Below are 12,650 nucleotides of genomic sequence, written 5' to 3' on the forward strand. Positions count from 1 at the left end.
CAGTGTTTGTTGTAGTGATCTGTCAGGTAACAGAGATTACAACTTCTTCACTAAAATTGATATGTCTTGTTAAAATTCCTGTTCAGCCCTGGTGACTTGGACCATATAATCGTTATGGTCCAGCTCCATTCTGGCTTCCCTGATTTTCTTGTCAGCTCTTCAGTCCTGATAAAGATGTAACTACTGAGACTGTAGTTCAGTTTGATTTGTTTTAGTTCTGCTTTTATTAAGAGTTTTCCTGCTTCTGTGATGACTCCATTGACATAGGTTGATTTCTAGATTTTTAAAAGCTTGGATTCAAGGCCTGATTCATCTTCCCTTCATAACATCATTCTCTTCTGGATTATTCCCTCCTGAAGCCCTTCCTATTTTTTATTTTTCCAACAGTATTACTAGTCCATCCTTTTATCTTTAATTTAGATTTGAAGCTTTGCATATTTCAGTGATATTCAGTGTTTCCTTGTGTGATATGTCATAAGTCAGGTAGTTACTGAAGAGTTAAAAATGACGAATGCCTAATTTTAGTCTGGTTTGTTAATGTGTGATGTAATGTGTTGCTTGCTGAAATTTTTCAGGTGAAGCAGAAGATCAGGATGAAAAAGAAGACACAGAGAAGGAAAACACTGAAAAGGATGATGATGTTGAGCAGGAGCTTGTCAACACTGACTCTACAGACCCTAAGTGGATAGAATCCCCCAAAACAAACGGCCATATTGTGAACGGCCCATTCCTATTGGAACAACAGATTGAAGATGAGGAAGAAGAAGAGGAAGAATGTCCAAATCCAGAGGAGTATAATCTTGATGATCCAAATGCAAAAAGTGATTACTCTTATAGCAGCTCCTACGAACAGTTTAATGGTGAATTGCCAAATGGACGTCATAAAATTCCAGAGTCCCAATTCTCGGAATTTTCAGCGTCAGTGTTCTCTGGGGCTCTGGAGTCTGTAGCCTGTGGTTCTGCTGTGTCTGAAGGATCCACTGTAACTGAAAGGGAGGAGAGCAGCCCATCTCATGACAGGAGCAGGACGGTTTCAGCTTCCAGCACTGGGGATTTGCCAAAAAGTAAGTGTTCCTTGTAATGGCTTTTGTCTTGTAGCATGGGGGTGTATTGCATTAAAAGAGGCAGGTAAATGGAATGCAAAGGCAGTGGTTAGGTTAAGAAAAGATGGTTTAAGTGAATTGGATGGTTTTTCTTGCAGAACTGTGATTTACGGGTTATTTTCCAGGCTAGAACTTGCTTTGAAGGGGTATTAGATAAACAAATGATTGTAGAATAAACATTTGCATTGAGAAGTCAGTCTACACGTGAAAGAGAAAAGGAAATCTATAGTTGCAAATAAACATACATAATTCCTGTAGTTTAAAGGTAGAAGATGAGCATGAGATCATGTAACCTGATGTCCTTTGATAACAAGTCACTAATACACCATCTTTTAAGCCCAGTAACCTTTATTGTTGGCTTAAAATGTATTTTTCAAAAGGAAAAATACCTGTTCTTAAATGGACAAATGAAATTATAATCCAGTGTGATTGAAGCGTGTTCAACTGCTTGGTACTCTGAATTGTTTTAGAAGAATTGTAGCAAGTTTGAGCTTGTCTGGCTGCTGCTTCTATCTGTTACTTATTGTCACATCTTTTCTCAGTCATATTGAAAAAAATCTGTATCATGCTGTGTTTTCATTCATTAATTGTTCTTTCTGTGTCAAACAGTTCCTGTTTTAACCTTTTATTAATACTCAGCAGGGCATGTTGCCAACCCTCAACTCATTATGGTGTTTCTATATTCAGCATGGGTTTGGACATTTAAATTCTGGCCATCAGTCCAGAACTTTTGCCTGTAAATCCATTTGAAGACATGGAAGGTGAAATCTTGGTGTCATTGCTAAGAGCTGGATTTTTGCCATTGAATTAAATAGCTTCAGGATATTGCACATTGATCTTATTTATATTGCCAGTGGTTAAATGATAAATATATGGGTTTCAGCTTTATTAAAGAAGATACTGAGAGTTTAAATCTGTGAGCAGATAGAAGAAAATGGGAGCTTAGGGAGAAGATCACCAAGCTTGACATCAATATTGTCACAGATGAATTTGAGCTGCATTGAAAAATGCAGTCAAGTGTATTTCTTGGTTTCAGACTTTAGAAGAGCAATTCACAGATTGGTCTGACAGGTAAAGTAAGAAATGTGAAATAAAGTACAGCTCAGTAGAACTGCATTTCTGGAAGATCCAGGCAAATAAGGCTTTAGTCCACCTCCTTACTCTCTGAAACAATACAGAGCAGGTTCCTGAATGCCTGGTAGTTTCTTCTTTTGTTCTGCCCCCTGCATATCGGCAGAAAGACTCCTCTGCTGCTTTCCTGGGCTGGTGAGTAAAATCCTCATGTCTTCAGAGATTAAAGCTGCTTTTGTCCTCATGGAAACAGCTTAGCTCCCTAGCTGGGGTAAAAAACCTACTTTCTTCCTCCTTGATGTTATCCCATCAGTTCTCACACCTTTCTTGCAAAGAGAGAAGACAGACAGTAAATTCAGTGATAGTTGACGTTTTTGAAGAAGGGAGAAAAGCTGAATGTTAGAGATATTAATGACATCAATAATAAGATTGAGTATAACAGTAATAAAACAGGTGAAGGTATTTAGAAAGAAGCATACAGGAGTTAGAGGCCATTTAATATTTTTAAATGGTGCTACATAATTTTTCATCATATCTTTATTCTCCTTTTTGTGTACTAAAGTAGACTTTCATTTGTTCCTCTTTCTCTAGGCATTGCTATGCATTGTTAAGTGGCATGGTCTCATCTTAATTTTTTTGGGATTCTTGCTTTATTTGGTGTACAAACCAGTTTGTGTTTAGTGGGTGAGCAGTTTTGGTTTTTCTCAAGTTTTCACTGCGTGACCAAATGCCCTGAAGATAGATCTCTAATTTCCTCACGACTCTCCTCCTCCTCTCTCCAGTGTTTGAATGTTTGCTGAGTACATTGTCATGCAGAGATTGTGAGAATTAAGGTGATATTTCCTAGTTTTTGTGGAACTAGGACACAGAAGTGTTCACTAATTTTGTTCAAAGGTTAAACTTGTTTGGATGCTTTTTTGTGAGTATTTTCTAGAAAATGCACTTACTCTGCCTTCACTTTCAGTTGTAAATGATCTGTGTTTGTCAAATACAGAATCCAAGAAGAGACAGGATTTAAGCATCACAACTTTTTAGGAAAACACAAAAGTGTTGGCACTTCCCTATTGCCAGCTCAGGTCCCTCTCTTAGGAAGAGGTTGAAGAAAGCTGTTGCATAATGTCATATTCAGATGTCTTAGTCATGGGGCTTTTTTCCCCCCTTCATTTGACTTTATTTACTGCAGTCCTTCAACAACACGTGTGGGAAGGATTTATCCAGCATTGTCTTGTTTTTTTGTTTGTTTTTTGCAAAGACTACTGAACTGAGAAAGGTCCTGTTGTGTCTTCAGTAGTGCGTGTGATTGTGTTAAAAATATTGCACTGTACTATGCAGCGTGTTTTTAAGGGAAGACTTCAGTATTAAGCTTACTAGTCTTACTAGTTCCTGTCTTTTGAGTGTTTTACTTCTCTCCTTATGTTGATGCTTTTTATAAACTTGAGTCTTGGACTCCATTCCAGCTTTTTTAGAGGGCTGTTTGTTGTGGTCACTGCCCCCTCTGCCTTTTGCTGTTTCTGTGTTTTCATTCCCTCTCTCCTCTGGTGGGCCCTGCCACTTTCTTTTCTGGCTGGCTGAAATTCAGTGCTCTGATGACCCATTCAGGCTTCCTGTGCCAGCAGTTGAAGATCTCCATCTGATTTCAGTCACTCCTAATTCTCCATTAGACATCCAGCATTTTTGTCCTTGTCCCATGTCTGGTGTATTTTCCTCTTCCAAGGCTTTCACCTGTTTATCAGGTCACTGCAGCCACAAGTGCTCCTTGGGTCTGGTACCTCTTTCTTATCTTACCTTCAGTTTCCAATTTACACCTTGCAGCTTTGGGGCAAGGAAACAGAGACCAGTCTGTGCTTCCCTGTGGTGTGTGATACCTGCTTCTGTCTTCTGCCTTCATCTGCTTTCTTCCCAGTTTAGGAACTGGCAGGTGGAATGGCAAAACAGAGAAAAGCAGCGCCTCTGCTGGGGGTGTTAAGGTTTCAGTGTCCCAAGAGCCTCAAAAGATTGCAAGATCAAAGTTCTGCCTTTTTAGTCTGGATCATAATTGATGCAAATAGGACCTTCTGTGAACTTTTAAGTGCTGAATTATTTGTGAAAAGGATGACAGCCCTCTAGGCTCTCAAATTAGCCAGGTTTTGGTGAGTCCTTTACACCTTGGGATAGGTTTAAAAAAAAAAAAGGAAGAATTCAGCCAGATTTTTACTGTAGCCAGGCATGGAAGTGCAGGATTTATTTTCTCAACCAAACTGTTCCAAGAACATATCTTTCATGTGTGTAGTGGGTGAGTTCTTGGAGTCTGAGTTTTCACATTTTCTGTCTGAATCTGTTCCTGGAAACATGCACTGGTTTTGCTCAGAAGCTCCTCTGGTCATTGTAGTAAGAGTCATTTGGCAGCTAAAAAATGCAAAAAATTGGCACTTGAAATGTATAAGGATATTTAGAAATCAGGGGAAGAAATCCTATTTATGTTGCTTAAATTTCTTGTAACATTCAGCAAATTATTTTCATGTATTCAGTGTATGACAACACTGAACAAAGTGTCAAGGCAAAACTGCTTAGAGATAATGAATAGTGGGCTTAACATTCTAACTGTTCTGCATTTTGCTTGTGTTAGCAAAAACTCGTGCTGCTGACTTACTGGTGAATCCCCTGGACCCAAGGAATGCAGATAAAATTAGAGTTAAAATTGCTGACCTGGGGAATGCCTGCTGGGTGGTAAGTGTAACTACATCATGTTCACTATTTAGCACAGGTCTTTTTATAGTGCTTTTTTCCCATTAATGTGGTTCTTTCTATTTTAGCACAAACACTTCACAGAAGACATCCAGACAAGACAGTACAGATCCATAGAGGTTTTAATAGGAGCAGGTTACAGTACACCTGCTGATATCTGGAGTACAGCATGTATGGTAAGAACAATGCAATGTGTATTTTACAAGAGTGAAGCTCCTGAAACAGTTGTTTATTTAGTGAGGAAGCCTGATGGGGATGTTTTTGATGTTTTGATACAAATACATTATCATAAATGATGCTGTATCAGATAGCTGCTGATGATTTCTTCCCTTTCTTTCAATTTCTCAAGCCTTCTTAATCAAAAGGAAATATTTTGGAGAGCACATCTAATTTTCATGTGATGCATTTTAAACTTGTAGTCAGAAACATGCAAGTTTAGGGAAAAATCTGTATCTATTCTGAATGACAAAATGTAACTGACAAAGTACAACTGTTTGTTTCATTCCAATCTTAGAACCTGGGCTACTGTTAGCTGTGATTTTATTCCCTTTTCTTGTGTGAAGTAGCAAAATAGGGAAATACTTTAAATTGGTGCCAAGTGCAGTGAAAACATGGATTGGATTAGGCTTGCCTCTAAACTTTCAAGAGTAGGAATTCAGTTTATTGGCATAAAATATGTGGTAACATTCTGTGGAATTAGTTTTAACACAACTGAAATTACAGCTTTTGAAAAGTCTTTACAGAACAGAAAAAGTGAAAACTTGATCATGCAGCTTTTTGAAACACCCTAATAACTCTTTGAGGATGAACACACTGCATCCTCTCATTTAAGATAGTATGTATATCGAAAAAAACCAAATTTAGAAATACCTTTGCCTATTTTAAAAGTAAAATCTTAATAAAATCTTTATATTTTACAAATACATGTCTGATAAGAGTAAGTGTGTGAGGAGGAGGAGGAGGAGGAGAAGATTCATACTAGACACAGTTTGCATGTGTGGGTGATGAGAAGAATTACACAGCTCGGAGGGAGAGGAGGAGGAGGAGGATTGAAAGGAACATAAAATCCTACAGATATTATAGTTCAGCAAGCCATGTGTTGGAACTAGCTAACCCATAAGTGAAATTAAAGTATGTCTGCTCTGGAGTTTAATACTAGCTTTTTCTTTAGTACACAGCAAACCCATCTATTTCCAAAATTTACAAAATGGAGAATTTTTCTATTACATTGAAAACAAAGCATTAAAATATTCCTCAGTTTGTTCTTTAATTCCTTAAGTTATTCTTCTCTTAACTAACTACAGAGTCATTATAGAGACTTTGTTCTTTTACCTAGTATTTTGTAAACCTCAGTTGAACTTGATAACCTTTTATTTTATTGGACACCCTGCATTCATCTTGAAGTTGTACCTGTCACTGCTAATTTTACAGTCTTATAAAGTCTTTTAGTCTTGGAGCTAAAGGCACATAAAGCAGGCTGAGGTCTACCTAGAACTGTGTTTAAGGACAGAGGGGTACTAAATAGCAGTATCACATCTAAGGAATGTAATATTCTTGCAATACTTGGGGTTTGCCAGCCTATTACAACTTCTCCTCTGTGTTATGTAAGTGTTCCTGCTTGCTTCAAACTCAGGGAAAGAAAAAGGCCTAAAGCATCACTGCCACTGGAGGTACCTTAACTCAGATTCACAATTATGTATGAAATTTCATTATTTTAAAGAGAAAATGTAGTTCTGCTTTTTTTGTTATGTAAGCCTTGCAGGTAGTAAAGCATTTCAGGCAGAAGTGCTGTAATTCTGTCTTCTGTCACAGTCTTTAGGTTTTTGCCCTTAAGAAATGCAGTAGAAATTTTATAACATTACAGCACTTACATACAATTGTTGAATATAATTGTCATCACGGTATAGTTGTGTAAAAAACAGAGAGCAGCCTCTCAAGCTCACAGAAAAAAATAATCATTTAAAAACCCCTAGAATGTGTTTGCATTGCTGTGTGGCTGAGAAAATGGGTCAGAGCATTGGGGATGCTGATCCTGTATCAGATGGAAAACAGCTCTGAGGTAGGGATTGCCTTGGAGGCCTTAATACCTCTTCCTGCAGAGGACTTGTAATAGAGATTAACAGCCAGGAAAGCATTCCTGATGTGGAACTGCAAACTCCCAAATTTATTTAGGCTGTCTTTGGAAATTATAATGTGAACCTCTCCAATCCCTAAGGCAGTCGAGGACTGTGAAGTGCCAAAGTGTTTTAATGCCTCTACTTGGCTTTCTCAAGGTTGGTTTCCTTGTTGTACTTAGATTTGATTCAGAAAATGCCCTTCTAGATTATCTTGCTCTTGTTTCATATTTAATTCCCTCTGTTCCATGTTTACTGTGTTTGCAAAGGGATTGTCTGCTGGAGCAGGGGGTGCTTATTTTCAGCCAAAATACAGCTTAGATACCCTGTTAGCCTTGATGTCCAGGACTCCCAAAGGAGAGCAGAGGCAACTCTGCTAGTACAAGTCCTGAGTCATTAAGGACATTTTGGAAGCAGTACTGTGTAAAATGAGTGGTCCAGCAGTATTGCCGTTACTTTTCCTTGGCAAGTTTCCATCCATCCATACTTTACCTAATGTGACAGCACCAAGCACACATGAACACTGCTTAACTGGCAAAGTAGATTTTCTCCATGTATTTTGTGTCCACTAGTGTGTCAGATATTCTAGCTCATATCTCCATTTAAAAAATGGCAAAAAAAGGGCCTTTCTTGGAACTTAGTGTTTGTAGGGTTTCTGTGTCACAGATTTATGTGCATATAAAACTCACAAATCTTTGTGTCCTGGATTATATGAAGGATGACTTGGAATGCTTGGTACCAGGATTCACCTGGAGTCTTAACTTGGTCTTGTACTTTATAGATCTCCATTTGAGCCTAAAGTTTTCACTGCATTTTCCTTGCTAATGAAATAATCTTGCTCACCGAGGGTAGCACTGACCATGAGTGGCCCAGCTGCTGGTTCTTGTATTGGCTTGTATTTATGGCATAAAGTGTGTTAAGCACAGAAGATTGTGTTTTATCTCAGCAGCAGTAAAATGTCTTTTTCCATCATACCATTTGCCAGTCCATTTTACACAGCCTTTAATAATAAGGATGAAGGTGAAGTTTTTAAACAAGACCTCTGATAATCAGGCCCTGAGCATGCAAAGCATCTGTGTTCTGTGTGCACAGCAACTTCCAGAATATTCTATTATGAATCTTCTGGGACATGGTACATTGTGTCTGAATGGAGAGCATTCCTTACCTGGCCTCAGTCAGTTTGGGATGGCTTTGTCTAGCCAGGAGTGTGATGGTTTTGATGCAGCTTCCAGGAAAGAAAAGTCCTGTTTTATTTGTATTGATTTTAGTATGGGACTAGCCAGTTTCTGGTCAGGGTTACCTGTGCTGGGAGTGTTTGTAATCAGAGCCATGTAAGGACTCTACCCAAACAGCAAAAGAGAGCAAGATAACTCAGGGCTAATGATCTTGCAGTGCTGTTTCTTTGGTGTTATATCAGTGAATAAGTGGCATTGTAAGCCACCAGCCTGTGAGCTGAATCTTCTAATTTTAGATAGTTTGGCATGCCCCAGTTCTTGTGCCCCAAACTTCTCTTAATCAGGTTTAAAGGATGAGTGTGAATATCCTCAGACCAGTACCAGTCCTCTGCTCAGGTGATATAAGTTGCAGAGTTGCTCAGGAAAAAACAAAGGAAGGAAGGGAAGAAAGAGGATGATGCATATCTTTGGAGGCTTATAATCAGTGCAGAGCATGCATGAAGTGCTGTGAAGGAGGTTGGATGTCAGTGGGCTTTTCCAGACCTCGGTGGAGTTGTTTGCTTGCTCAGTGCTTGGCAAAGAATTCCACAAAGTGTAACTTATATTTTGTCTCTAGACTTTGGTGATCTTGGTTGGAATGATTGTTGCTGTCATTTGCTGGACACACATAAGTTTGGTTAAGGAAATTGTACACTGCCCTTTTATTTTTCTTTTAACATTGTGGCCTGTTTATGTGGAACTGTCAGCTGCTCTCATGGAGAGCTACGCACTGGGAATCTCTCCACATTTACTAAATTCTAGAAGATGTTCCCTTCCTGTACTAAGCCCTAATTAAATTCTGCCAGCAGGGAGGTGCATCTCTCATTTTCACCCAAAAAAGGGGAATAGATTTGGAGGCAGCAGTACCTTTGACAGGATTGAAAACATCCTTGATGATTTAGTTGTATTGGTTTAAATTTCCACATTAACAGTATTGAGCGGGTTGCTTTCTTTAGAGCAGCAACTGAACAGACTCTGAGTGATTTAGCATTTCCTAAATCCCAGAAAACACAGAACACAGTACTCCACTGCTGCTGCCAAGAAATCCTGGCAAGATAAGGGAGTTAGTACTGGCAGACAGCATCCTTTTGTATTGCTTCTGGAAATGACTGCAAGCACCATCTATCCACTGCTTTTCCTTGTTCCAATCTCCTTGCACTGGGGACAGGAAAAGCACCTGAAGTGATGAATCTCATCATCTGACTTTTGCTCATTACCTTTGGTTTGGGCTGCTGGCAAGAGGTGACTGTGTCACAGGCTGGGACGTGAACAAGGCTTTTTAAGTTTTTAACACTTTTCTGAGGTATTTTTGGTGGAGGGTTTTGATTCCTGCAATATCCTCTCTTTGTAATAAGAACTAGCAAACAGATGACAGCCATAGATCAGCAGGAAGTCAGAGAAGGTGAAAATTGTACTTGGTATTTTATCTACCCAAAGAGAAGACAGATGATGAAAGAAAACACTACAAGGTGTGATGGAAAGGGGACAGACACAGAGCTTTCAAAACAAAGGATGTGCTACTACAAAAAAAGCAAGTTTACAGCACTGGGGTTTATTCATTGCCGTTTCTGTTTGTGTGAGAGAACTCAGAGGAACAGAATGGAGGAGAATGAACAGGATATCCTAAGTTATGTTAAAATTAAACCTACATGTAAGTGCTTGTGGGTGCCTTGCAGACTTGTGCCCCCAGTTTATTTCTTTGTGTGCTGTTCTCCAGTGTGGGGTGGAGAGGGAGCTGTCCTTAACTACTCTTCACTGTTGTAAGCAGGGAAAAATGATCATGTCTCCATGGGATCATGAGTATCATCATGTCAGTATGTGTGAGTGGCACATACCAAAGGTGTGATGACAAGCTTCAGTCTGCACAGAAGCAGTATTTTGAGGAAAAATTGAAAATCAGAAATGTGGTTTCGAGGGGAGAAAAAGCTGAAGTTGCTATGCACGTATTTTTCAGTAGGCAGATCCAGTACAGAATGCTGTTATTACTTGCTGTGCACCCTTCCTGAAGGTGGTGGGTGGACAACCTGAAACACTCAAAAGAAAATGATTTCCCAGAGGAGCTGACTTTCCAAAACAGCCACTCAGCATGCATGATTCCAAGACTGGAGTACAGCAAATAAAATGACCTTGTTTCCTTTCCAAGCATCCCATGCAAGTCTCTGGTTGGTATATTTGGCCTTCCTTACAAGCACTAACCATGCAAAATGCCTTTCAGACTCTTCTCCTTGCCTCGCCCTTCAGGGGGGGATGTCCATGGGAGAACAAGCTGTCAGCTGGTGTGTGTATCTCAGAAAGCTTTCTGATCTTCTTTCTGTGCTCCCACCAACCTGTGGAACAGTGTTCTTAAAACCAAGCCTGCTTTTAAAGCAGTTACAGTCTTCACATTCACATCTCTTCATTTCAGCTGGGTAGGAGAAGCTCTGGCCAAGAGCTGCATCTCATCTGTCAAAATAATAATTCTGGCCTATAGCTTGTTGTTCTTTTTCAGCTGGGACTTCAGTTCAGGGAGGCTGATGCAGTCCAAGTGAATTGTTCTTCCAGTCCTCTCCCAGAGAGCTTTCCCTAGGCATGCATCCATGTTTCAATCAGCAGATTGAGTGCACAGCTGTCACACAGTGAAAATGGAGCTATTTCCAATTGTGTATTTAGATGTGGCTCCATTATGTAGTGATGGCACCAGTTCTGTGCTGTGCTGGGTTCACATACATAGAGCCTCTTCAGAGCCTATCAAACAGCAGTGTAACCATTTCTGTGAAAGGTTCACCATCTGCAGATGGAGAAAAGCAGTCTAGACTGGTTTTCTGTGAGAACCTTAGGAAAGTGGTAAGTAGAAATTGCCAGAACACTCAGTAAAGATGGATGTTGCCTTGGGCTTCTGTGCCATATGTTGAGTGTGATGTAGCTAATTTTTTATCTCCATATAATAAATAAAATGCTGACTTGTCTTGAGGTAAATGTCAACATTAAGTTAAAAAATCATGGTATTTTAGAGTTGGAATTTCTGTCAAGAAACTTGTTTTTAGAACTTATTACTTTCAAAGGGAAAATAAGTAAATATAGTTAGTCTGTATTTGTAGCATCCTGGAAATTTGTCACAGACATCCTATATGGAAAATCCTTTCCTTAGGATTTTTCCTCCTGAGAAGCTGAGAGGCCTCAGGAACAAAATGTAGACAATGATTATCTGCTGCTGTGGAATGCAACAGGTGCATCTGTGATTGGTCTCATGTGGTTGTTTCTAATTAATGGCCAATCACAGCTGGCTCAGACTCTCTGTCTGAGACAGAAGCTTTTGTTATCATTCCTTTCTATTCTTAGCTAGTCTTCTGATGAGATCCTTTTCTTCTTTTAGTATAGTTTTAATGTAATATATATAATAAAATAGTGAATCAAGCCTTCTGAAACATGGAGTCATATCCTCATCTCTTCCCTCATCCCAGAACCCCTGTGAACACTGTCACAGAAATTATAGACAAATTTAGGTTTAAAGTGATCTCTGGTATCTGCCTCCTTCTTGAACAAGGGTTGTTGTCCAAGCTAGATGAGGTCACTCAGTGCCATGTCCAGGTGAGGGGTGCATACCTCAGGATGTACCTGTACCAGTGGCATTTCCTCAGCCTTTCTGAGCAGCCTGTCCCAGCACTCAGGCAGTCTCACCAAAGAATTTTTTCCTGTGTTTGATTGGAATTTCCCATCTTGCTCCCTGTGTTGTCCTTTCATTGGGGAGAGTGTAACTTTCTTTTCTGCACTGTTGCCTTCAGGCATTGGAGTGCAGCAATTAAATCCCTTTTCCCCGTGAGCAGACCCAGCCCTGCCAGCCTCCCCTCCTGCCCCTCTGCTCAGCCCCTGTAATGCCTCAGCTCCTCCCTGCCCTCTCCCCACTTGGACAGGGTCACTGGCACACTGGTGGCCCCAGACTGGTCAGGGCTGGGCAGAGCAGGCCCGTGGTCACTGTGCTGCCCCTGGGGCCTCCTTGAGTCATCACAGAGTGTCAGTGGCCTCCCTTGTGGGGTCTGGGGGCTGTCTGTGCCTGCAGGTGGGTGTCAAGTGTGGCTGAGTGCTGAGGATGCCCAGAGCAGCAGTGGTGGCACAGCCAGAGCTCCCGCTCCATCCCAGCCTGGGCTTTCCAGGGCACCACCCCTTTGGAGATTGCTTGAAAGAGCAGAAAAACTGATACAATCCAGAGATGGGATTGTCCTTCTTACAGCTATTCATGTGTTTATTAATGTATCTCTAGCACTGATTCTTTATGACAAAAACCTTGGTCTGGTTTTATTCTTTTTTATATGAAGACAAATTAATTTCATTTATCTTGCCCAGTGTAGCCAGTCTGTCCTGAAAGTAGCTGGGAACATATTAGCAGGTGCCACAGATGAACCTGTGAGACATTGTCTTCCATGGGTGCCAAGAACCATCATTGCAAA

General features: G+C 40.2%; 1 protein-coding gene across 5 annotated transcripts in view; it reads left to right on the forward strand.

Annotated features, from left to right (window-relative positions):
- The window catches only part of SRPK2 (SRSF protein kinase 2), a 129,106-nt gene that overhangs the window by 104,912 nt on the left and 11,544 nt on the right, over nucleotides 1-12,650 (forward strand). For all 5 annotated transcript variants that reach the window (XM_064702870.1, XM_064702873.1, XM_064702874.1 and 2 more), the window contains 3 exons: nucleotides 576-1,064; nucleotides 4,780-4,880; nucleotides 4,967-5,074. In XM_064702870.1, coding sequence (XP_064558940.1) covers nucleotides 576-1,064; nucleotides 4,780-4,880; nucleotides 4,967-5,074 — 698 coding nt within the window. The remainder of the gene's footprint in view (nucleotides 1-575; nucleotides 1,065-4,779; nucleotides 4,881-4,966; nucleotides 5,075-12,650) is intronic.

This window comes from Zonotrichia leucophrys, chromosome 1A (genome assembly GCF_028769735.1).
Source record: "Zonotrichia leucophrys gambelii isolate GWCS_2022_RI chromosome 1A, RI_Zleu_2.0, whole genome shotgun sequence".
NCBI lineage: Eukaryota > Metazoa > Chordata > Aves > Passeriformes > Passerellidae > Zonotrichia > Zonotrichia leucophrys.